The sequence below is a fragment of the Rhinopithecus bieti genome, unplaced genomic scaffold, assembly GCF_001698545.2.
Source record: "Rhinopithecus bieti isolate Rb0 unplaced genomic scaffold, ASM169854v2 scaffold_41736, whole genome shotgun sequence".
Taxonomy (NCBI): Eukaryota; Metazoa; Chordata; class Mammalia; order Primates; family Cercopithecidae; genus Rhinopithecus; species Rhinopithecus bieti.
This window is the reverse complement of record NW_016816876.1, coordinates 13,996-39,577: the sequence shown is the minus strand read 5'-3', so window position 1 is coordinate 39,577 and position 25,582 is coordinate 13,996. Positions and strand designations below refer to the sequence as shown.

Genomic DNA, 25,582 nt, shown 5'->3' with positions numbered 1-25,582 from the left:
CAGCTCACTGTAACCTCCACTTCCCGGGTTCAAGTGAATCTCCTGCCTTAGTCTCCCAAGTAGCTGGGATTAGAGGCACATGCCACCAGACTTGGCTAATTTTATATTTTAGTAGAGACGGGGTTTCATCATATTGGTTAGGCTAAGGTCTCGAACTCCTGACCTCAGGTGATCTGCCCGCCTCGGCCTCCAAAAGTGCTGGGATTACAGGCGTGAGCCACTATGCCTGGCCTCCCCACCCCGTTTTTTTAGAGACTCTGTTGCCCAGGCTGGAGTGCAGTGGTGCAATCAAAGTATACTGTAACCTCGACCTCTTGGGCTCAAGTGATCCTCCCACCTCAGTCTCCTAGTAACTGGGACTACGGGCATATGCACCACCAAGCCCAGCTAATTTTTTAGACAGGGTCTTGCTGTGTTGCAAGATTGGTCTCAAACTCCTGCCTCAAGTGTTCCTCTCACCTCATCCTCCCAAAGCACTGGGATTACGGGTAGAAGCCACCATGCCTGGCTGCATCCCCTTTTAACGGTACAAAGCTCAATCATTTATTTTCTTTCCCATTTGCTCCCACTAGAACATCAGCTCCATGAGGTTAAAGATTAATGGAATTTTATTCATGAATGTTTTCCCAACACAATAGGTGCTCAGTAAATGTGTGTTGAATGGCTGGCTGGCTGAAAACGAATGAACAGTGCAACGGAATTGGACAATTGCAGAGAGATGAGAGCAGGGAAAGGTAGACAACAGACATGAAACTCAAAGGGTGGGGTGCAAGTGGGAGGAAGAGAGAGGCAGAGAGAGAGCAGGCAGCAGAGGTAGGGAAAAGTTGCCAGATGTGGGAGAAAGCTGAGAAAAGAAGGGAGAAGCAGGGAGTAACTGAAGAGGTGAGTAAGTCAACTAAGGTGGGAGATACAGAGAAGGACACGCACAGGGGCCTCCGCCTGGCCTCCCACTTTCTGTTGCTATTTACCATCAGGAGCCCCGTCACACACCACTAGGTCCGCAGGGCAGCCCTTAAAGTGCTGGATGATCTCCTTGGCAGTGGACAGCTATGGAGAGAGGGAGGATGAGTGGCCCCACGGCCCTCCACTGCTGCCCTCAGATCCCGCCTGCCCATGGTCCTGGCCCACAGACCCTGGGTCAGCCAAATTCCCAGGCTTTGCCTCTCTAAGATTGGACTCCATCTCTGGGGACCCAGCATCATCATTTTCTGCTGTGTCTCTGCAATGATGACCCATTGGCTGTTTCTCCATGGTTACTCTCTCATTCTCTTTCTCTCTCTCTGTTTCCATCACCTCTCCGTTGCTCTTCCATTCTGCATAGACCCCAGGTAAGGGCCTTCACCCAGGATATACCCCAATACCCTCAGCCATGCTCTTACCTGGGTGATGTCCCCCTGGATCTGTACCACACCTGGTAGTGGAGCCATAGCCTGCAGGTCCACAGCCACCACGTGGCCGGACCCTTGGCCCCTGTGGACAACATGGCCCACATCAGCCTAGTTTCACTCCTGGGCCCCTCCCACCCAGCTGGCCCTCCTGGGTCTCCCATCTGGGACCCCCACACTTACCCAATCTTCTGACTCAGCACCTGGCTCCAGCTGCCCGGGGCTGCACACAGGTCAACTGCCCGTGTCACGCCTGGGCATACATAGTGAAAGCATCCTGGTCAGCTGTACCCACTTCTCCAACCTGGAGACCCTTGCAAAGTTCACCCCTCTCCCTTGGGGAGCACCCACATATCTCCACTGCCCAGGTGCCCAACTCCTCTCCGGTATTCTGCCTATCTTCCTGCCTGTCTCCCTGCCCCAGAGACCCTCTGAGTCAGCCCACCTACCATAGGGAGCTCTGCAGACCTAGCCTACTTGTCTACCTCCTGTGCCCACCTCACCGCCCAGTGACCTGCCCACCAGTCAGGGACCTTGGAAGAGTTGGAATTCCTTATCCAGTTGTAGCAGTTTGAAGGCGCTGCGAGCACGCCAGCCATTCTCCTTAGCCAGGCGGTAGTAGACATCCCGCTTGTCCTTCGACGTCCGTCCCATTTCAGACACCAGTTGCCCAAGGACCTGCCGACAGTCAGCTGATGCCGGCCAGTATCAGTAACCAGATGAGTGGGCTACCACCTACCTCTGTAGGGCGGAGAGAACCATACAAACTAAACTGGGCTCATCTGACCCACATGATAGCTCACACAGAAGATGGGCTGACTGAAGCCCTGGAACTGACCCCACTGACCTTATAGGGTCCAAAGGACCCTATCACTGAACTCTCAGGCTCCATTGCTTATCACACAGACCCTCCTCGTCCCCATCACTTACCCCCCAGTTCCTACAAAAGACCCCATAAACCCAACATTAATCCCATAGATGGCCAACTTGTGAGTCTGTCCACCTCCCATCACTGTCACCCACACTCCACACATTAAACCCTGTAACTGTCACTATCAACCCTTCTCTGCCCACGTCATGCCCATTAAAATCTCACTGACTGTATCCCCAGTTGTCCTCATTGCCTCTAGATTCATATAGTCCTATCAGCCCCCATTAATCCCTTGCTTTCCACCTTTATCCTAATACTACTTCATTGTACCTCCCACTCCCTATATCTCTCTCATTTCGCCCCATTCCCCATTAATCCCTTAGACGATTAGGCCCCCTTTATTACTACATCCTTATGAACCTCTAATAATGCCTGGAGAATCATGGTCTATTAGTTCCCCATTGAGCATTCAATTACTGATTTATCAGCCCCCATTAACTCAGTTTTCTCCAATAGACCCTTCATAGATCACAGCACTAGCCCCCTGCCCTGTAACCCTTTCATTAACAAACACGTTACTCCCTGATGATCACACATCAGTTGCCCATTCTCCCCTCACTGTCCACCCCGCTCTCCATGGATCCATCACTGGATGATCACACTCCAACAGTTTACTATTCACCTACTATGTAGCAACAAAAGTTAACCCCCAACCCTAGTTTACTATTACCCTCTCTTTGCTCACTCTGTCCCCTAATTCCTCGATGGTCATGCCACCACAGCCCAACTATTGACTCTGACTACAACACCATCAGCCTCTCATTATCTCTTCTTTCACCACGGCCCCTTGATCATGACCCCCATTCATCTATTATTCCCCCCACAGCCTCACCATCATCCTTGCCATTACTATGTCCCATCACTTTCCATTAACCCGTTGAATATCATACCTCCATCAATCCCTGGGGGATCACGTTCCTATCCACCACTCGTTATATTCTAGTTGCTTACTCTGCCATCCCCTCATTAATCAATCAATGAACAACACTTAGACTAAAATATTCTTATTAGCCCCCATTGATTCCCCAGTAACACCCCACCCTCGCGCTCCAACCAACCTCCCATTAAACAGCCTTCTGACCACACTCCCTGTCCCTCCTCATCAATACCTCAAAGATCATAGCTCCATCGGGGCCACCGGGTCCCAGGCGGCTCCGACCGCTGCGTCCCATGTCCCCACCTCGAACCCAGCCCGTCTACGGGTCCCCTTCTGCAGACAAACCTTGGGTCTAGAACCCACCCGGTGCCAGCCGCCCGAACCATACACAGCTGCGGCGCCCAGGGCGAACCTCCTCCTTTCCCTGCAGTCAGGACAGTTCCTCAATAGTTTCCGCCCGCATCCCTGTCCTCCGTGCCCCAGGGCCCACCTTAGTTTTCGGAGCAGGGTGGTCTGCGAGCAGCCTGTGCCTCGGCGAGAGCGCAAACGGGCGACAAGTCGTAGAGCTTCAGTTTGCGTTCGTAGTCCACCAGAATGCCCGGGGGACAAGCCTATGAGCTGTCGCAGCGTGGCAAACTCGCTATCGTGGACCGCCCAGGCTCAAGCGTGCAGGGACCTGATGTGAACGTACAACGTGAGTCCCGTCATCTATCGTCGACGTACCCGAGGCTCGTGAACTGCGTTTCCCGGCATGCAACGGGCACGCCCAAAGCGGCTGAATCCACGCACTGCGTGGCTGAAGCGCCGCGACGCGCAAACTGCCGGTGATTCTTTGTTCTTTTTATTCCGAGGCCAAGATCGAATTGCTCCCCCGCCCCTCCCTTCTTGGACCGTGCTTGTCATTGAGCCTGTAAACTACATTTCCCAAGATGCCACGCGCACGATGCCGCCCATTCATTTTTCGCGTGCAGGGCAGCGAAATTACCGCTGGGGGCATAAACGTGACAGGAGAAATGCGTTCTTGAAGTGAGCGAGCGCGCGGAGGCTGCTCGGCTGCGATTTCAGATCGCACTACAGCTAATGGATGGCGCTGCCTGAGTTTTGCCGCCTCAGAACTTCAGTTTCCCTGTCTGGAAAGTGGGGTTAATCAATAGTACAGACTTAACAGCATTATTGGGAGAGTTAAATAGGTGTAGCTTAGCCACTCTCTGGCCTTTTGTAATTCTGTGATCTTCAAACATTTTAAATTCCAACCCAGACACAAAAAAAAGACTATACATCCTGACCCAGTGGACAAACGGAAAAATAATGAGAACGTTTATCATAGTGTTTACCATGTGCTAGGTTCTAAATGCCCTCAGTGGTGTGCTGGTAAATGGTTAACCACTGGCTGGGGCGGGGGTGGTGGCGGGGGGGGCGGGGGGAAGGGAGGCTGGTTTCTAGCATTTACCAATTTCCATGGCTTAGCTACAATCTTCTTGTTAGATTTCAAGGTACCGACCTGTGGTCACTGAACAGGGAGTTCAAAAGAGGTGCAGTAGCGCACTATCATGTATTATTTTACCATACAGATAAAATGGGGTAAATGACCTCAAGAGCATACAGAATAGTGGAACGTGGTAAAATTAGGAAGTTACCAGTTTTGAGTGCGTTTATATAATTTCATTTTTAACCATAGCTGTTTAGCTTTAGGAGGCTGAGGTGGAAAGGTCGCTTGAGTCCAGGAGTTCAAGACCAGCCTGGGCAATATGGTGAGATCCTCGTCTCTACAAAAAATAAAAATAGCCGGGGGTGGTGGTGCGCGCGAGTAGTTCCAGTTACTCGGGAGGCTGAGGTGGGAGGATTGCATGCGCCTGGGAGGTCAAGGTTGCAGTGAGCCTTGATCGTGCCACTGCACTCCAGTGTGGGTGACAGAGTGAGACCCTGTCTCAACAAACAAACAAAACCAGTTGTTAAACCAGCTGTTTATTTTATTTTATTTTATTTTATTTTATTTTATTTTATTTTGAGACAGCGTTTCGCTCTTTTTGCCCAGGCTGGACTGCAGTGGCGTGATCTCGGCTCACCGCAACCTCCGCCTCCCGGGTTTAAGCGATTCTCCTGCCTCAGCCTCCCTAGTAGCTGGGATTACAGGCATGCGCCACCACCCAGGCTAATTTTGTATTTTTAGTACAGATGGGGTTTCTCCATGTTGGTCAGGCTGGTTTTGAACTCCCGACCTCAGGTGATCCACCTGCCTCAGCCTCCCAAAGTGCTGGGATTACAGGCGTGAGCCACTGCGCCCGGCTAAACCAGCTGTTTAACAACCAGTTTGCAAAATTCCTGAAAATTGAACAGTTCCTCCCAACCTGTACAAGTTGGCTCCAGCATGTCCTTCCCTTTGTTCATTCATTTTAATCCTGACAATATGCATATGAGTATTAGCCAGGGACGGTGGCATGTGCCTTTAGTCCCAGCTACTCCAGAGGCTGAGGTGGGAGGATCCCTGGAGCCCCGGGGGTTTGAATCTAGTCTGGGCAACATAGCGAGAACCCATGTCTCTTTAAAAAATAAAAGGGCTGGACGCAGTGGCTCACGCCTGTAATCCCAGAACTTTGGGAGGGCGAGGCGGGTGGATCACTTGAGGTCAGGAGTTGGAGACCAGCCTGGCCAACATAGTGCAACCACGCTACTAAAAATACAAAAATTAGCTGGGCGTGGTGACGTGTACCTCTAGTCCCAGCTACTCCAGAGGCTGAGGTGGGAGGATCCCTGGAGCCCCGGGGGTTTGAATCTAGTCTGGGCAACATAGCGAGAACCCATGTCTCTTTAAAAAATAAAAGGGCTGGACGCAGTGGCTCACGCCTGTAATCCCAGAACTTTGGGAGGGCGAGGCGGGTGGATCACTTGAGGTCAGGAGTTGGAGACCAGCCTGGCCAACATAGTGAGACCTCATCTCTACAAGATAATTTAAAATTAGCTGGGCATGGTGGTGTTCATCCATAGTCCTAGTTACTCGAGAGGCTGAGGCAGGAGGATCGCTTGAGCACAGGAATTTGAGGTTACAGTGAGCTGATTGTGCCACTGCGCTCCAGCCTGGGCAACAGAGTGAGAGACTGTCTCAAGGAAAAAAAAAAAAAAAAAAAAAACGGAATGATTGATTCCTTAGCACACGAACTTCACCAGGCAGGGATTCCTGTTCTGTCATGTTCACTGCTGCCTCCCAGTGCCTGGAACGGGGTGGCGCACAGTTGATGTTCAATAAATGTTGTTTGAATTCATCCTTTTGTTGCTTCATTCCTTCATTTTTTCCCCAGTGGTGTGTCCTGCATTTCTGTGGAACCCTGGATGGAGGCATAGAGACTCTGAGAACCAGGGAAGAAGCCAGAGCTTTGTCAGCAGAACTCAATGGCATTGTGGGACGGTGGGAACATGACTCCCCTGCAGAGGTGAGCGAGTGTGAGAAAGGAAGGGTTCGAGCCACCAGGCCTCCGCTCCACAAGAGAGGAGGGGGTGCCAGGCATTGGGGGCCCATGTTCACCCTGTGGGACGCTTCCCACGTCCTGTTTTCTTGCGCTCACGAAGAGGATGTTTAACTTTTAGCAAAGAAACTTGCTTCCTCCAGCAGGGCCGGGGGTTTGGGGGACAGGAGCCAGGCTCTGAACTCTCCAGGCTCTTCCCGAAGTAGGGTGTCGGCCTGCAGCTCCCACCCGGCACCCCACTGAGTGTAAAGGTGTCCTTCCCTTGGCCTCCTGGAGGGGTCAAGGAAGGGGGAGCTGCCAGGCCAGCTCTTTCCCGGAGGGGGCATTTTAGCAGTGTAAGGGAACGAGGGGGGTGGCCCAGGGGTAGGGGACTAGGACTTTGCTGCCCATGGGGCTGCTTTGAGGAAAGGAAGTGACTGGAAAGAGTTACTCCGTGGGGAGCCTGCATGAAAGGACAGATCGGAATCCCATATGCAGCCGAGCAAGTGGGACTTTGCTTTCACAGAGAAGAAATCATTAATTCCTCCCACAAATATGTATTGAGCAATTACTATGTGTAAAGTATTGTCTTAAGTGCTTTGCCTGTATTAATTAATTGTCTCAATAGCCCAATGAGTTAGGCGTTATTAGGCCCTTGAGGAAGCTGAGACTCAGTGAGGTTTAGGAATTTGCTTGTTTAGCCACACAGCTAATAAGTGGCACAGCTGAGAAAGCTTTTGCTGTTAACTGCTTCACTGTGTCCCTCCCTCCCCTGGATGCTACCGGGCAGTGGGCTGTTTTAATCAAAGGTCTCCTTAGAACTGACGATAACCCAAAGTGACTTTTAACAGATTTCACGGGACTCCCATGTGTCACACAAGGGTCTGCTTTACTGAACCAACAAAAACCTTAAATGACCCTGAGAAGGAGCCCTACTTTGATGAACTAATAAAGTTTTCTTATCCCTGGCACAGCCTCAAGGCCTCGGTCCTGCTTAAAGACATCTGTTCCTTCTAAAGCAGGTTCCTCTACGCAGCCAGATCACACTTTCCCTTTGTTTTCCCACTGCCATACTGGCTTATGTTGAGCACCTGCTATCTGCAGTGCACTGAAACTTACGGGAGCTGTGGGGTTCTTAGAGCTGGATGGAGGTTCATCTCTCCCCTAGAAGAGTTCCTTTGGCAGAAATAAAAGTAATGATAATAATACGACATTAGATAAGTGGCCTTTGTTGAGCACCTCCTGTGTGCCTGGTAGCCCTGTGTTGGTCCATGTTGGAAGGCTAGTGGGGGCAGGCCCTGGGAGGGAAGGGGAGCAATCAGAGCAGGAGGCTGTGGCAGGGAGGTGGCAAATGGATGCAGAGGGGAGGGGGGTTGTCTTTTATTTTTTTAATCCAAATAAGTTATGCTAGTTATTTGGATGGGACACTTCAGACTTGAAATATGGATACCTGCATCCCCGCCCCCCACCTTTAGCCACCTGGGTCAAAGCCTCTGGTGACAGGTGTCTCTTTCCCTGGCCAGCCGGTAGCACAGATGTGTAATGGCTCTGGGTGGGGGAGGGGTATGAGGGGACAGAGAAATCAGAGTAGATAGGAAAGGAGACGGAGGCTGGAGGAGGCTGGGCAGAAGTGTGTGTATGTGTGTGTGCACGTGTGTGTGTGAATATGCTAAGTGTATCTCACCTGCCTGTTCTCAGCCACAGCCACACATATGTGAGCTGTGCCTGTGTCTTCCTATGTAACTTGTCTGGTGCTGCGTTCTGTCTACAGTCGCCTGCCCAACTTTTTTTTTTTTTTTTTTTTTTTTTGAGATGGAGTCTCACTCTGTCACCTGGGCCGGAGTGCAGTGGCGTGATCGCAGCTTACTGCAACCTCCGCCTTCCGGGTTCGAGCAATTCTCTTGCCTCAGCCTCCTGAGTAGCTGGGATTACAGGCGCCTGCCACCACGCCCAGCTAATTTCTTTTTGTATTTTTAGTAGAGACGGGGTTTTGCCACGTTGGCCAGGCTGATCTCGAACTCCTGACCTCGTGATTCACCTGCCTTGGCCTCCCAAAGTGCTGGGATTACAGTCGTGAGCCACTGCGCCTGGCCCAACTCATGCTTTTTTTTTTTTTTTTTGGCAACCGTGTGCATTGGTACTGTCTGTCCACGCAGTTCATCTATATGTTGTTGTGTGCGTGTGTTGCTTGGGTGTTTGTCTCCTTTGTAATAGTCATGGGTGACGAGTGTGTCATCAGAGTACTTGTCCCTCCTATGTGTGTATCTATGCGCACGTGTCTTTCTTGGTGTGTCTGCTGCTGTATTTGTGTCTCTCCTTAATGAGTGGCTGCAGGTATGTGTGCCCTCGGGGTGTTTCTTCTGGTGCCATGGTATGAGTACTATCTGGTTCTCCCGTTTCTTCCTTTTGTAGCTTTCCATGTAGTTTCTGGATTTTTTCTTTGCAACGATAGTAAGCGAACTCTGCATTCCTGTGCTTTGTGTTGGTGTGCTGGTATATGCTTTCCCTGTATATTTCTTTTCTGACTTGATTTGTGACTAGCTGTGTGTGTACACGGCTGTGTGCAGCCATTTGCTGAAATGCTGTTGTGTGTGTGTGTGTGTGTGTGTGTGTGAGAGAGAGAGAGAGAGAGAGAGAGAGAGAGAGAGAGAGAAGGAGACTACGGCTTTTCTGTTTGTACAAAATTCATGTCAGCCTATGAGTGCTTCTGTCTGTGACTGGAGCTGTATGTGGTTACCTGTGGTCATAAGTGCACATTCAAGTTCACATACACAGAGATATGATTTTAGAGCTTGAACCTGGAAGTTTGTCTCCAGGATCATCTGAACCTGGATTCAGGTTCAGATCCAGGGCCATCTGAAACTGGATCGTGTGTGTGGGAAAGACCCAGGACCCATGAACGATGTCATCAGCTGTGTGTAATCGTCTGTGTGCTCTGTGTGCAGCTGTGAATCTGTGTGTGTGATTTACCTGTTGATTGTCTTTGGCATGGCTGTGGGTCCAGCGGCAATGATGTTCAGGAGTCTAGAATGTCTGGAAATTGGCATAAGCCAATTTGTGTTAGTCTGTGCTCTCTGTGAGCGGCTCTGAGCCTGTGGGTATTGATAGTTGTAAGACTATCGTCACTCCGTGTGGCCACGTGTGTGACTGTCCCATGAGCCTGTGCTCTTAATGTGAAGTGGTGAATCTGTATGTGTTCATGTCTGTCAGTCTTTATTCTCTTGTGTGGCTGTGAGTCTTTGTGCACCTCTGTGAGTGATGGCGAGTTGGCCCCTGTATCTGAGCCCCTTGATGGGGCTGCGATGGGGCCTGTTGTGTAGCTACGATCCCTGAGTGCGTAGGAGTCTCTCTCCTGCTGTGGGGAAGTAAACGCCCCATCCCTTGTCCTCCTCCAACTGCGGGTGGGGTGAGGGCATCTAGGCCAGCTTTGAAGCCCCAGCCAGCTCCTGGCCTTTCCGGGAATTCTGTGTTCCCTGTCGGGGGTGGGCAGGTGGGCAAGGGGCCCAGACAGAGGCCTCTTGTCCACCTGGGCTTCAAGCAGCCCAGTCGAGGTGGGCCCAGACCCCAAGTCCACCCTGCCTGACATCCTGTAGCAGACATGTGCCTTGCCTGGGACAGGCATGCCTGTCATATGCCTGGAGGGGAATGAACAGACGGACTCCCATAGAAGACAGACGGACAGACAGATAGTGGGACTTCTCAGGGCTTGGACAAGCCCCACCCCACGCTTGGGGTGGGGTCCAGGACTACAGTGCCCTCCCAGTTTGCAGACAGTGTGAGTTCACAGTCCACATTCCCCACCCAGCCACAAATGCCCTCCCTGCCTCCCTCTGGGGGCCTCCAAGATCTAGGGTCCTCTCGTGACTAGGCTGTCTGCCTGAGGTCTGCCTGGAATAGCCTGGCTACTATCCCTGCACCTGTTCTGCTGCTGTCCCCAGGCCTCTCTGCCTGAATCTGCCTTTCTCTGCCTCTTTTCTTCTCTGCCTCAACCACTCCCTCTGTCCCTTCATCTCTCTGAGCTGATGTGTCTGGTCCTACCCTCTGTTTGGGGAGCTGTCTGGCTCTGTCTCCCACCTCTCTGCCAGTCTGTGTCTCCTGTCTATGACTGAGCCCGACTGCCTGTTGCCTTTCTGCAGGTGTTTCCGCGAGCCTATTCCTACCCACCTGTCTGTTTCTGAGTCTGCCTGTGCGTCCCTTTCTCTCTGTCTCTGCCTGTCTACCAAGATCCCCTAGCATCCCCTCCTCCCACCCATCTGTCTTTCTGTTCCTTCTGTGGTCTGTCTGTTCCTGTGCTGTTTCTCATGGCTGCTTTCTTTGTAACTTCGTTTCTCCTACTCTCTGTCTCCTCTCTGCACCTTTTTCTGCCATCCATCCCATCTTGCTGTCCGTCTGCTCTGTGAGTCCATCCCCTCTGTCTGCCTGTCACTCTCTCTAGCTGTGGGTCTACACCCTCAATCTTTCAGGCCATTTTCCCCCCACCAACACACAAACAAACCTCTGTCTCCCTCCAAGTGGGTCCAGATAGGGGGCGCCCCTTCTCCACCTCTTCCCCCGCCCAGGGCCAGAAGGAGGGAAACGAAATTAAAATTAGTATTTCTTCTCAGAAAAAAAAAAAAAATACCGCGCCAGAGCAAGAGTCTGAGTTGCGGCCACTTCAGGAGCTGAGACGAGCAGGTAGGTGAGGAGGAAGCGTGGGCTGCGGGGACGGTGTTCCTGGGGGCCTGAGATATGAGTAGGGGTCCTGGGAGGGGGCTCGGGGTTCCTTGGAGACATTTTAGCAGTAGTGGGGAATGGAATGGCGTGACTGTGGGGGGGGTCCTTTTGGTACCTTGATCCCAGGAAGTGAATTCAGGTGTGGGTGGGAGGCTCCGGAGGGCGCTGGTGGCGGGGGATGGGACTCCTTGAGACCCCTCCGTGTCCCAGGAACAGGATTCAGGACTTGGGAAAAGGATTTCCTGAGCCAGTTTGAGCTCTAATGGGGACCTTGAATGGGGGTTTCTGAGATACCTCCTTCCCAAGGAGTAAGCGCGGGAGGGGGCTGGGGTTTCTTCAGAGACGCTCTACCCACAAGACAGGGACTCCAGGCTCGGGTGGGGATTGCAGAGACACCCCCACCCCAGGAAATTCATTAGGCTACAGGAGGGGTCTTTGATGGTCTCAGAGACTGCTCTTTCTCCGGAGGGGAAATGAGGGCTCGGGCCAGGTTCCTGAGACACCCCACACCCCACACCCCACACCCAGGAAGTTTCTCAAGTCTGGAAGTGTCTCCGAATTGACTTCTGTCAGGAGACGAGTGTTTAAGACTTGCTAGGGGTTCTGGAAAATACCTCTAGGCCCTAGAATCAGGGTTAAATGGGAGTCCCTGTGTCATTTCTGTCCCTCGGAAGGGGCTCGGTTTGGGGACTTGTCTTTGGCTTCTAGTGAAGATATTCAGAGTCATGGCAGAGAGCAGTGTGCAGCGTTTGGGGCAGGGGTCTCCGAGTCTGTCCCCCACCCTCAGCTCACTCAACAGGTTGCATCAGCTCTGGGCTCGGGCTTGGGGGCCCAAGCAGGAAGGAGGGGGGTGAGGGCATTAGGAGGGGTGGGGCAGCCAGGCCGACACGTGTCCTTGCAAGGAGTGAGCCGCCTGGCCACGCAGTGAGGGTGGAGGGAAGGGGGGGGCGCGGGGGACCGGGGAATGAAAGACACAGACGGCAAGAGAGACAGCGTGAGTCTGGGGTCTGGGAGGAGAGGCTATCCCTTCTCCACGTGGTCGGCTCATCTGCGCTGGGGTCCGGCTGTCTCTGTTGCTTTCTCTCTCTCTCTCCCCAACTATTTCTCTCTCACTGGCTCTCTCTCTGTGTCTCTCTGAGTAACTAACTAACTAACTATTGGCTTCTCTCCTCTGATTCTTTTTCTTCTCTCTTTCTCATCTCTTTCTCTGTCAGCCTGCCTCCATTTCTGTCCCTGTCTGTTCCTGCTCCCCTGTCTCATCTCTTTCTCCGTCTTTCTGTAGGTCTCTATAGGACTCCCCTCCCCCTTCTTCAGCTCCCCTCACTTTGAAGCACCCTCGTTCCGTCTCTGATCCCCCCACCCCATTTCTCTGCCCACAGGATGGAACTGCAGGATGCAAAGATGAATGGAGCCCTCCCTTCGGATGCTGTGGAGTGAGTCAGGGGTCCAAGGAGGTGGGCTCGGGGATTAGGGGTCAGGGTTACCTCTTATTGGCTCCTATTTCCCTACCCTATCCAGCTACAGGCAGGAACGTGAGGGCTTCCTGCCCAGTCGTGGTCCTGCTCCTGGGAGCAAGCCGGTCCAGTTCATGGATGTGAGTGGCCCCACAGGATCTGTCCCGGTGGCACATTCCCCAGCTAATCTCCTCCCGCACTGCTCCCTCTTCCCCACTCCTCCTCCTCCCTGCTGTTCCCCTGCCCAGCTATCTCCCCACCACAGCTACGCACTCCTCGGTCGCTCCCCTCTCCAGATACTCCTCTTCCCCAGATATGCCCTTTCCAGCTCTCTCCCTGGCCTTGCTTCTCCCCACCCACTCTTCGGCCCAGTGACTGCCCTCCCTATCTGCTCCCCTCCCGACCTGCCTTTCTCCTCCAGCTGTTCTTCCTCCTCCAGCACTCCCCATCCTCAGCCGATCCCCACCTGCAGCGTCTCCCCTCCCCAGCTATTTTACCTCTGGTGGCTGCTTCACCCTCTCCTGGTCCTCTCCACTTCCAGCTGCTCCCTCCAAAATTTGTCCTTCTAGTTTCCCCCTTCCTAGTTCTCCCCTTCGCAGCTTCTTCTGTCTTCAACTCTTCTTTCCCTGCTAGCCTCTTCCCTCCTCCGATGGTCTCTCCTTGGCTTCTCTCCACCCCGCTTGCTTCTTCTCCAGTCTTTCCCTGGCCCTGGCATTAGTCTCCTTGCCCGGTGCCCCCTCCCAATGTGTGCCCGGGCTTTGCTCCTTGCATGCAGTTCGAGGGGAAGACGTCATTTGGAATGTCAGTGTTCAACCTCAGCAATGCCATCATGGGCAGCGGCATCCTGGGGCTGGCCTATGCCATGGCCCACACGGGAGTCATCTTCTTCCTGTGAGTCCATAGGTGGCCTTCGGGGCCAGGGGTGTTGCAGGGCAGGTGGGAGGCCGGGGACCAGCTCTGAGCTGTGCCACCTGCCGCAGGGCCCTGCTGCTGTGCATTGCGCTTCTGTCGTCCTACTCCATCCACCTTCTGCTGACCTGTGCTGGTATTGTAGGTGAGACCCAGAGCCTGGATCCCAGTCCCCACTCCACCCCTTTGGACCCCAGACTCTGGGGTCACATCCAGAGCTCAACGCAGACCTTGAACCCCAAACCTCAGACCCAACTCCCTGAATGCAGACCCCAGATGCCGGACCCAGCACCCCAGAATCCACCTCCAGACCACTACACTCTACCTCTAACCCCCACCCCTCAGTCCCCAGTTCCCCAGCTCCCACCATGGTCTCAGTCTATAGTCTGGCTCCAAGACCCCTACTCTCACCTCCAGCCCTCATCCTTTTCCCTGGCCTCAGATCCCACCTCCCAGACTCTGCCCCAAACTCAACCCCAACTGCTTAACCCCACCTTCAGCCTCCATCAGTCAAAGCCGATTCCCCCAAGCTCCAACTTCCCAGCTCCCGGGCTCTCTGGCCTGCACCTCTGGCCTGGCCTCTTGGACCTTCAACCCTGTTCCTGCCTTCCCCCGCTAGGCATCCGAGCCTATGAGCAGCTGGGACAGAGGGCATTCGGGCCTGCGGGGAAGGTAGTGGTGGCCGCAGTCATCTGTCTGCACAATGTTGGGGGTGAGGACTCTGGGAGGTGGGGGTCAGCTTGGGGGGAGAGGGCGGAGTGAGGTGGGCTTCCCCAGGCTGGGCTGGGGAAGACAGGGTGGGGCATGAAGAGAATCTTTCTGCTTACACCCCCACCCGCACCAGCCATGTCCAGTTACCTGTTCATCATCAAATCTGAGCTCCCCCTGGTTATCGGCACCTTCCTGTACATGGACCCCGAGGGGTGAGTGAGCAACACCCCTTGGCTGGCCAGCAGCTCCTTGACTCTGCCTGCGAGGCCCGGTCGGTATCTTCAGCGCTGTTTGTGCAGCTGACTTCCAGGTGTTCTAGTTTGAGACTGCTGGGCAGGTCACTTGGGTCAGCCTGATTCCTCTGCGTGACTGTTGCTTTGATCACAGGAGTCCAGTCGACCGTGTGCTGATTTTGTGACTTATTCTGGCTACTTCTGGCTGGAGGCTGACTCTTTACGTCCGATTTACTCTGCTGCTGACCATGTGTGTGTGAATGTACATAGCCAATGGACTCAGACTCTGCCTGTGGGTTTGACTCTGTCTGCCGGCCTGGCTGATTCTCTCGGGCTGGCTTTATGATTGACTACAGCTGTGTCCCGTATACTGTGATTCCAACCATATGTGTCCGACCCTCGATCACTCTGACTTCCCCTGTCCAGCTGATTGAGCTTGATTCTAGGTTCATCTGGCTGAATCTGTCTAGCTGTAAGTGTATGATCACTGACTCCAGCAGTGTGTCTGTGTGCATGTAGTACGCTGTGGTACCAACTATGTGTGACTCACTCTGACTGTGTCGAGCCAACTCCATCTCTGTGTTTGATTTGGTGTTCTGGTAAATTCTCTCTGGGGTGTGTGTGTGTGTGATCCCTGACTGTGACTATGTGTCCTCTGTATTATGGTTGCAACCATATATGCTGGACTGTTCTGATTATGCATCTGGCTGACTGTGTGTGAGTCTGGATCCGCTGTGCTGGCTCGGTATGTGTGGGGGGCATGTGCACGATGGGACTTCAGCAGGGTTAGTGTGTATGTACAGAGTGTTGCAGTTGCTTGTGCTCCAGCTGCACATGTGGAGCTGCCTCTGTGTGTTTCATGAACAGCTCTGTGTGTCCAGTGGCTAACTCTGCCTCTGGTCCCATGGGCTTTGCATGGTGTGTAGATGTCTCTGGTTTTGTCAGTCTGACTCTGGTCTGTATGACATTTTTTTTTTGGATGGAGTCTCACTCTGTCGCCCAGGCTGGAGTGCAGTGGCATGATCTCGGCTCACTGTAACCTCTGCCTCCCAGGTTCAAGCAATTCTCCTTCCTCAGTCTCCTGAGTAGGTGGGATTACAGGCATGCACCACCATGCTCAGCTAATATTTTAATTTTATTTTTTTGAGACAAAGTCTTACTCTGTTGCCCAGGCTGGAGTGCAGTGACACCGTCGCGGCTCACTGCAGCCTCCGTCTCCCAGGTTCAAGCGATCCTTCTGCCTCATCCCCCATGCCCGGCTAATTTTTGTATTTTTAGTAGAGATGGGGTTTCACTATGTTGGCCAGGCTGGTCTTGAACTCCTGACCTCAGGTGATCCGCTCGCCTTGGCCTCCCAAAGTGCTGGGATTACTGGCGTGAGCCACCACACATGGCCGGTCTGACAATTTTAACCGAGTGCTTGATTTTTACTGTCTGTGTGTATCATTTTAGATTTTTGGTTTGATTCTGAGAATACTAGATAGCTGACAGTGTGACCAGAGATGTCTCATTATTATAGTTAGCTCCCATTGGTTTATTTCTGTGTAACTGCGTATGAGATAGAGACCGTGTGAATGTCTAGAACACAGGCATTCAATCAAGTTGTTTTGAATGCATGAGCAGTTGTTCAGCTGATTCTGTCTTAACTGACTGTCTTGCCTGGTCACCTTCCTCCAATATCTGTACAGATCCCACCTTTTCTCAGAGCTTGGTTCCAACAGTGTGGCCAGCCGGATGATTTCGTTTCTATTTCAGTCTTTCTTTGACTGTGCGGCCAAGTCAGTCTACAGGCATACTTTTAGGCATCCAACAAACCTTGAGCTATTCAAACAAGCATGCATGTGTGTTTCTGACTTTTTGATGGACTCTACATCGTGGCTTGTCTACTGGATCATCAGACTGTTGCTCTACCTGTCAGACATACCACGATCGTGACTCACTCTCTTTGTGTCTGGCACCTTGTGTTGGACTGATTTTCTCTTTCTTTCTTTCCTTTCTTCTTTCCCTCCCTCCCTCCCTCTTCCTTCCTTCCTTCCTTCCTTCCTTTCTTTCTTTCTTTATTTTTTTTCTTTTCTTTCTTCTCTCTTCTCTTCCTTCCTTCCTTTCCTTTCCTTGTTTCTTTTTCTTGCTTTCTGTCTTCTTCCGCTCCTTTCCTTCCTGCTTTTCCTCCCTTCCCGTCCCCTTTCTTCAACTTGTCCTTCTCATTCGCTTCCTTCCTTTCCTTCCTTCCTTCCTTCCTTCTCCCTATTTCCTTTTATTCTCTTCCCTTTCCTCTTGGCTTTTTCTTTTCCTTTTCTTTTCTTTTCTTTCTTTTTTTCTTCAGGGTCTTGAGTCACCCAGGCTGGAGTGCAATGTCGCGATCTTGGCTCACTGCAACTTCTGCCTTCTGGGTTCAAGTGATTCTCCTGCTTCAGCCTCTTGAGTAGCTGGGATTACAGGCGTGCGCCACCATACCTGGCTATTTATTTATTTATTTTGAGATGGAGTCTCACTCTGTTATCAGGCTGGAGTGCAGTGTCGAGATCTCAGCTCACTGCAAGCTCCGCCTCCCGGGTTCACGCCATTCTCCTGCCTCAACCTCCTGAGTAGCTGGGACTACAGGTGCTCCTCACCACACCCGGCTAACTTTTTTTGTATTTTTAGTAGAGACAGGGTTTCACCATGTTGGCCAGGCTGGTCTCGAACTCCTGACCTCAGGTGATCTGCCTGCCTCAGCCTCTCAAAGTGCTGGGATTACAGGCGTGAGCCACTGCACCTGGCCTGGACTGATTTTTACATTGAGTCTGACTGATTTGGGGTGTTTGACCATCTGGTTGTGCATCCACTTGCGACGTCTGATGGCAAGTTTTGTCCAGCTATGTATGTGTTAGCTGTGTCCCACCAACAGTATCTGACAATCTCATAATCAGCCTGACTATTTTTGTCAACCCTATTGTGCCGTTTGTCACTGTAACCACCTGAATGACTTCTCATAGCTGAGGCTGTCAGCTTAACTCTCCTGACTTAGGGCAGAAAGCTGCCTGTTCAGCTGTCTTCTGTGAGTGTCGGCCTGACAGTTTCCTTTGACTGGCGGCTAGGCACTGTGTCTTCCTGTCTCTCTAGGGACTGGTTTTTGAAGGGAAACCTCCTCATCATCATCGTCAGTGTGTTAATCATCCTGCCCCTGGCCCTCATGAAACACTTGGGTAAGAGGTTCCCTGGGTTGGCCATTGGGTAGTGGGGTTAGACAGAAGAAGCCAGACTGAGAAAACCCCTATTCATTTTCAAGGGCTGCAGAACACCAGGAGAGCTTATTTGATGTGGGCTTGAACACATTAGTAGGAGTTTGCTATGGAGGGGAGGTTTTTCTGGGTGGAAGTAGAAGCTTATGCAAAGGCAACTGAGGTGGGCAGACCTTGAAGGCCAGACTAGGTGTTTGGAGTTCACTGTACGGGGTTCCATTGATTTTTTTTTTTTTTTTGAGACTGAGTCTCGCTCTGTCACCCAGGCTGGAGTGGTGCAATGGCGTGGTCTCGGCTCACTGCAACCTCTGCCTCCCGGGTTCAAGCGATTCTCCTGCCTCAGCCTCCCGAGTAGCTGGGACTACAGGTGCGTGCCACCATACCCGGCTAATTTTTGTATTTTTAGTAGAGATGGGGCTTTGCCATGTTGGCCAGGCTGATCTCGAACTCCTGACCTCAGGTGATCCACCCGCCTAGGCCTCCCAAAGTGCTGGGATTACAGGTGTGAGCCACCACGCCTGGCTGATTTCTGAGACTCTGTATTTTGCCCCTCTTAGGCTACCTGGGGTACACCAGTGGTCTCTCACTGACCTGCATGCTGTTTTTCCTTGTTTCGGTGAGTCACAGAGAAGCGGAGAGAGAGTTTGGGACATTGGGACATAGCCTCCCCCATGACCTGGCTTCCCCGATGCCCCCATCCTCAGGTCATCTACAAGAAGTTCCAGCTTGGCTGTGCTATAGGCCGCAATGAAACAGCAATGGAGAGTGAAGCTCCCGTGGGACTCCACAACCAAGGGCTCAACAGCAGCTGTGAGGCCCAGATGTTCACAGTTGACTCACAGGTGTGTGTGCAGGCATGTAGGAGATTGCAACACACTCAGGCCCTCTGGTTCTGTCACACGGTGCATCCTGTTCAGAGTGGAGCTGGATATTGGACACTGGGGGCTTCTGTGTGTCTGATATGGAGGGCAATTACAGGGTGGGAGGGGGATGGGAAGAAGGGGATGGACCCCTGTGGGCTCTAATCCCATGTACTCGGGCATTCCCCTAGATGTCCTACACAGTGCCCATTATGGCTTTTGCTTTTGTCTGCCACCCTGAGGTGCTGCCCATCTATACGGAGCTCTGCCGGTGAGTGGGCAGGCAAGTGGGCCTGCATGATGGGCCAGCAAGTGGGGCAGTAACCGGAATGTCTGACGCTCCCTACAGCAGTCCTGGGACTGTCACTTGGTGGAAGCTAGCTTGTGCCATGGGAGGGGTTTGGGGTAGCCAGGAGGTCTTGGGGGATTCAGGGTAGTGATGGTTTGCTGATCGGGGCTTAAGTATTCTCCTATTTTAATATCCAGCACAAATGTGGATGGACAGAGTTGGGAAGCAGAGATCAGATGATCAGATGGAGGGGGTGATATGTATGGCTGGTGGTATGGGGATGGGGAGGTACCGACAGACAGAGGCGGAGGCAGGGATGATATGATGGGAGATGTGTGGATGATCAGACAGAGGGACAGCATGGATGGTCAGATGGAAGAGGCGGTGGCAGTCAGATGCAGGGGAGAGGGAGATGGTCACATGGGAGGAGTTATGGATGGTCAGAGAGGGGTTTTGGCTAGTCACAGGGGAGGCAGAGACGGGTGTCCCCATGTGTGCCAGCTGAATGTCAGTCTGGGGGAAGGGGACTCTGGAGGGTGGAGGCTGGCTTTGAGGGACCTGGGGCAAGTCCCAGGGTCTGGGCATGACAGTTCCACGACCTCTACACCTCAGGCCCTCCAAGCGCAGGATGCAGGCCGTGGCCAACGTGTCCATTGGGGCCATGTTCTGCATGTATGGGCTCACGGCGACCTTTGGATACCTCACCTTCTACAGTGAGTGGGGCTGCGGCTAGGGCTGGGGGGAGGGGGAAGGCCTGGGGCGGGAGCCTCTGAGCTCTTTCCTTCTGTGACCATGGACCTGTCAGTTTCCAAACAGAAGGTGTGCCTCACTTGTGTGGATTTTGTCACTGTGCATGTATGTATGGGTTTCTGGGGCATTGGTCCTGGTGCTGTCTCCACATCCTGCATCCCGTACCCCCTGTCTCATGGTCCAGGCAACGTGGAGGCGGAGATGCTGCACATGTACAGCCAGAAGGACCCTCTCATCCTCTGTGTGCGCCTGGCCGTGCTGCTCGCGGTGACCCTCACTGTGCCAGTCGTGCTGTTCCCAGTGCGTGGGGCCCATGGCTCAGAGGGACATGGATGGATGGGTATAGGGTGTAGGCATGGATGTGTGGGTCGAGGCTGGAGACAGGAGTGGATGGATGGATGAAGGAGGCAAGGATGGACAGACAGAAAAGGGCAGCATTTTCAGATGGACAGAGATGGCAAAAATCGATAGACAGAAGTGGGAAGGACATAGATAGCAGGAGAGAGAGGGTCAGGGGACAGGGTAGTCAGTTGGAGGGAGGAGGCACAGATGGATGGCTAGAAAGAAGAGGGAGGCAGGAAGGGTCAGTTGGAGGGTACAATTAAGAAACTGGGATGGACAGAAAAAGGGTGGAGGCTGAAGTGATGGGATGTAGGAGGGTCAAGGCTCCGAGATGGGGAGGCAGAACTAATTAGACAGAGGAGGGAGGTAGAGGTCAGGTGGAGAGAGGCAGGGACCTCACACAGGGTGGAAGGACCGGTGGATGGTCAGACAGAAGGAGAGGCGAAGATGGTCAGCTAGAGGAGGAGGCAAGGATTTCAGACAGTGGGTGCAGGTGCCGATGGGTGTTCAGACAGAAGGAAGAGAAGTGGATTGTCAGAGGATGGAGGCAGGAAGCCCGTTCAGAACATGGAGACACAGATGATGGGTTAGGCGGGGTGAAGCCATAGACAGTCAGAGGGACGGGAAATCAGGGATCTCAGACAGAGGGTGGAGCTAAAGACAGATGATCACGTGGAAGCGGGGCAGCACTAGGGTCCTGACTTCTATCCCACCCTACTCTGGCCACAGATCCGCCGGGCCCTGCAGCAGCTGCTTTTCCCAGGCAAGGCCTTCAGCTGGCCACGACATGTGGCCATAGCTCTGATCCTGCTTGTTTTGGTCAATGTCCTTGTCATCTGTGTGCCGACCATCCAGGATATCTTTGGAGTTATCGGTCAGTAAACCTCACCCCAGTCCCATACCCCATCTAATGTGGGCCTTGTCCCCAAGTCAGGTTGACTCCTGTCCCTCCTTCTTGTCCTCCAGGGTCCACCTCAGCCCCCAGCCTCATCTTCATCCTCCCCAGCATCTTCTACCTCCGCATTGTACCCTCTGAGGTGGAGCCTTTCTTATCCTGGCCCAAGATCCAGGTAAGCATTCCAGGGCAGAGCTAGGGAGAGAGGGAGCACTCCAAGGAGGGAGTGCTCACTCCAGGATGGTTGGAAGTGAAAGGGACATGCATAGGAGGGGGCTGGGAGAGCATATGAAAGAATGGTCTGGAAGAATGAAGGTGATTGTCTTAGGAAGGGGCAGAGGAGACAGAGTACCAGCAGGGTCCAGGAAGACAGGGAGCACTCAAACAGGGGCTGGCATAGAGGGAGCATTCTCCAGACAGACGGAAGGAGCACTATTGGGAAGAGAGCTGGAAGCACCTTCAAGAAGGAGGATGGAGGAACGTACTCTCTCATGGGTCCTGGGAAGGTGGAAGGAGGACTCGCAGAAAGGGGCTGGCTGTAAGGAAGGAGAGGGCACACAGAGGAGGGTCAGGAATGGATGAAGCACTCTCTGAAGGAGGTGGAAGACTTGAGGAATATTCTCAGAAGGCAATTGGGTGAGGAGTCCCAACCAGCCCCATCTTGTCTCTCTGGCCCGCAGGCCCTGTGCTTTGGAGTCCTGGGAGTCCTCTTCATGGCCGTCAGTCTAGGCTTTATGTTTGCCAACTGGGCCACAGGCCAGAGCCGCCTGTCTGGACACTGATCAGGCCCTGCTGGCCCAGGTCCCTGTGCGCATGCACATGGAGGGGTCGGGGCAGCTCCCTAGGGTCCCTCCTGCCCAGCATGTGGAGGTGGCTGGTTCCCATGAACGTGGTTGTCAGAGGCGGGGGACAGCAGAGGCTGCAGACTGGCCCACTTCCCTCCTCCCCAGGGATGCCAAGCTTGGATCATGGCCCTAATCCCAACCCCAACCCCATGGGAGGAGGAGGAGGAGGAGGAGGAGAAGGTGGCGGAGGAGGAGGAGGGCAGGTCCTGGCGGAGCCTTTGCCCAGCCCAGTCCTCTCTGCCTCCTCCTGGCTGAAGCTGTTTGTCAGGATTACCCTCGGGCTAAAGAGAAAAAATAAAGATGTTGAGCTACTACTCTGGACTCAGCCTCTGATCTTTCTCTGAGTCTTGCTGGGGGAGCCTGCCGGAGTCCAGGCTGGAGCAAACTGAAGCCCTATGAGTGGGACTGTGCCTGCTCATGCGTTCACTCACTTCACTCTTTCAGTAACTTGCTACTCAAGTTAATATTTCACTCACTTGGCCAGGAGCAGTGACTCACACCTGTAATTCCAGCACTTTGGGAGGTTGAGGCCGGCGGATCACCTGAAATCACGAGTTTGAGACCAGCCTGGCCATCATGGCAAACCCCATCTCTACTAAAAAATACTAAAATTAACTGGTTGTGGTGGCGCACGCTGTAGTCCCAGCTACTTGGGAGGCTGAGACAGGAGAATCACTTGAACCCGGGAGGCGGAGGTTGCAGTGAGCTGAGATCGTGTCACTGTACTCCAGCCTAGGCAACAGAGTGAGACTCCATCTCACACACACAAAAAAAGACTTCACTCATTCACTCAGTAAACATCTACTGAAAGCCTACTGGGTGCCAGGCACTATTGTAGGTGCTGGGGATATAGCAGTGAACCAAGCAGACAATAGTGCCCTGGAGTTGATGTTCTGACACACGAGTGGGCAAATCCATCCTGCTGCCTATTTTGGTATGGCCCTTGAAATAAGACTGGCTTTCATATTTCTAAATGATTGAAAAAAGGTGGACCCAGCACAGCGGCTCATGCCTGTGCAGTACTTTGGGAGGTTGAGGCAGGAGGATCATTTGAGACCAGCCTGGGCAACACAGCAAGACCCCATCTCTACAAAAAATATTAAAAGAAATAGCCGGGTGTGGTAGTGCACGCCTACAGTCCCAGCTACTTGGGAGACTGAGGTGGGAGGATCTCTTGAGCCCGGGAGATTGAGGTTGAGGCTGTAGTGAGCCATGATCACACCACTGCACTGTAGCCTGAGTGACAGAGTGAGACCCTGTCTCAAAAAGAAAAGGGGCTGGGTGTGGTGGCTCATGCCTGTAATCCTAGCACTTTGGGAGGCTGAGGCAGGTAGATCACCTGAGGTCAGGAGTTCTAGACCAGCCTGGCCAACATGGTGAAACCCCGTTTCTACTAAAACTACAAAAATCAGCCAGGCATGGTGGTATGCGCCTGTAATCCCAGCTACTCAGGAGGCTGAGGCAGGAGAATCGCTTGAGCTCAGGAATCAGAGTTTGCAGTGAGCCGAGATCTCACCACTGCACTCCAACCTCTGTCTCAAAAAAAGAAAAGAAAAGAAAATGAAAAAATATTATTAAAAGAAATAATATTCTGTGACACTTGGAAATTATATGAAATTCAAATTTCAGTGTCTAAATCATTTACATATCAATTTCAGTGTCCGTAAATTATTTACATATCATTTACAGTGTCTTCTTCATTTACATATTGTTTGTGGCTTTCTCGTGCAGAGCTGAGGATTTGCAACAGAGACCATATGGCCTGCAAAGCCTGAGCTATTGACTCTCTGGTCCTTTTCAGAAAATGTTAGCTGACCTCTGACCTAACAAAGAGAAGAAAAGAGAAATAATTCCTCATAAAGATGAGTGCAATGAAGAAAATGAGCAATGTGAGAGTGGTGTGGGGAGGTGGTGGGTGAGGAGGCGTTCAGTGAGACCTTGCTGAGGAGGGGACAATGAGTTTGGTTCTAGGTTGGCTGAAAGGAGCAAGCCTCACGATTATTTTGGCAAAGGGTGTTCCAGGCAGAGGGAGCAACAGGTGCAAGGACCGCGAGGTAGGAACGAGTATGGCTGGTCCAAGCAAGAGCAAGGAGAAGCTAGCATGAGTATGTGAGTGCCATTTTCACCACAGCCTTGTCAACAGCCTGAGCAATGAAACAGATTTTTGTCAACCTCATAGAAAAAATGGTATTGCCATTAGTGTGTGGGCGCGTTGTGCGTTGCACTGGGTGTGTTGTGTGTGTATTTCTTTTTTAATTCTTTAATTGTTTTTAATTTTTGAACTTTTTTGAGGACAGGTCTTGCTCCTCTGTCACCCAGGTGTCACCCAGGCTGGAGTGCAGTGGTGCCATCACAGCTCACTGAAGCTTCAGCCTCCCAGGCTCAAGCTATCCTCCTGCCTCACCCTTCTGAGTAGCTGGGACTACAGGCATGCGCCACTGTGCCTGGATAACTTTTAAAAATTTTCAGTAGAAATGGGATCTCTCTATATTGCCTAGGCTGGTCTCAAACTCTTGGGCTCAAGTGATCCTCCCACCTTGGCCTCCCAAAGTGCTTGGATTACAGGCATGAGCCATATTTATGAAAGAAGGTTTTTTTTTTTTTGAGACAGGGTGTCACTGTCACCCAGCCCGGAGTGCAGTAGCGAGATCACGGCTCACTGCAACCTCAACTTCCCGGGTTCAAGTGATTCTCTTACCTCAGCCTCCCAAGTAGCTGGGACCACAGGCATATGCCACCACACCCGGCTTATTTTATTTTATTTTATTTTATTTTATTTTATTTTATTTTTTAGACGAAGTCTTGCTCTTGTCTCCCAGGCTGGAGTGCAACGGCGCGATCTCGGGTCAGTGCAACCTCTGCCCCCCAGGTTCAAGTGATTCTCCTGCCTCATCCTCCCGAGTAGTTGGGACTACAGGTGCGTGCCACCACGCCTGGCTAACTTTTTGTATTTTTAGTAGAAACAGGGTTTCACCATGTTAGCCAGGATGGTCTCGATCTCCTGACCTCGTGATCCGCCCGCCTCGGCCTCCCAAAGTGCTAGGATTGCAGGCGTGAGGCACCGCACCCAGCCTGAAGGAAGCTTTTAGATGTTTGAGAGACATTTGCTTATCTTCCCAGATAATTTTTATGCATTTATAAGCTACTACACATATATATTATTTCCCTGCTTCTACTTACAAATAGGGCAGTTGACTGTAGTTGATTAATACTATACGCTCCTTGTTTCACTGTTCTTTATCCCTTACTGCCACTAAACTTAAGCTCAATAAGTCATTCTTTTTGATAATAACAGTAACCTGAAATTCCAGCACTGGGCCTTAAAAATGCAAGTCTTGGCTGGGCATGATGACTTATGCTTGTAATCCCAGCACTTTGGGAGGCCAAGGCAAGAGGATGACTTGAGGCCAGGAATTTGAGACCAACCTGGGCAACAAAATGAGATCCTGTCCCTACATTTTTTTTTTAAATTAGCTGGGCATGCTGGTGTGCACCTGCAGTCTCAGCTACTCAGGGAGGCTGAGGTGGGAGAATTGCTTGAACTCAGGAGTTCAAGGCTGCAGTGAGCTGGATTGGATCACTGCACTCCAGCCTGGGCAACAGAGTGAGACCTTGTCTCAAAAAGCAAAACAAAACAAAAAACAAAACAAAACAAAAGAAAACCAGAAACCTCATACCCATTAATAGTAACTCCCCACTCCACCCAGCTTTCGGGAACCATGAATCT

General features: G+C 52.2%; 2 protein-coding genes across 11 annotated transcripts in view; one reads left to right on the top strand and one right to left on the bottom strand.

Annotated features, from left to right (window-relative positions):
- Positions 1-4,010, bottom strand: part of FTSJ1 (FtsJ RNA 2'-O-methyltransferase 1) — a 7,908-nt gene extending 3,898 nt beyond the window's left edge. For all 7 annotated transcript variants that reach the window (XM_017855409.1, XM_017855410.1, XM_017855411.1 and 4 more), the window contains exons 1-5: positions 3,684-4,010; positions 1,919-2,126; positions 1,569-1,638; positions 1,380-1,470; positions 969-1,047 (exon numbers count right to left, since the gene is read on the bottom strand). In XM_017855409.1, the coding sequence (XP_017710898.1) occupies positions 969-1,047; positions 1,380-1,470; positions 1,569-1,638; positions 1,919-2,039 (361 nt within the window). In that variant the 5' untranslated portion in view covers positions 2,040-2,126; positions 3,684-4,010. The remainder of the gene's footprint in view (positions 1-968; positions 1,048-1,379; positions 1,471-1,568; positions 1,639-1,918; positions 2,127-3,683) is intronic.
- A 6,703-nt stretch (positions 4,011-10,713) lies between these two features.
- SLC38A5 (solute carrier family 38 member 5) lies at positions 10,714-22,169 on the top strand. Of its 4 annotated transcripts, none has more exons than XM_017855413.1 (16): positions 10,714-11,307; positions 12,726-12,779; positions 12,865-12,940; positions 13,576-13,691; positions 13,781-13,854; positions 14,329-14,421; positions 14,554-14,632; positions 17,756-17,838; positions 18,432-18,490; positions 18,579-18,716; positions 18,926-19,005; positions 19,636-19,736; positions 19,958-20,073; positions 20,845-20,989; positions 21,082-21,185; positions 21,691-22,169. In XM_017855413.1, exons 2-16 carry the CDS (start codon positions 12,727-12,729, stop codon positions 21,790-21,792), a joined length of 1,419 nt encoding a protein of 472 aa, XP_017710902.1. In that variant the 5' UTR covers positions 10,714-11,307; position 12,726; the 3' UTR covers positions 21,793-22,169. The 4 variants fall into 4 exon arrangements, with proteins under 4 accessions (XP_017710902.1, XP_017710905.1, XP_017710903.1 ...); XM_017855416.1 differs by having other exon boundaries at positions 10,714-11,311; XM_017855414.1 differs by lacking the exon at positions 10,714-11,307 and adding an exon at positions 12,226-12,340.
- Positions 22,170-25,582: the final 3,413 nt, after the last annotated feature.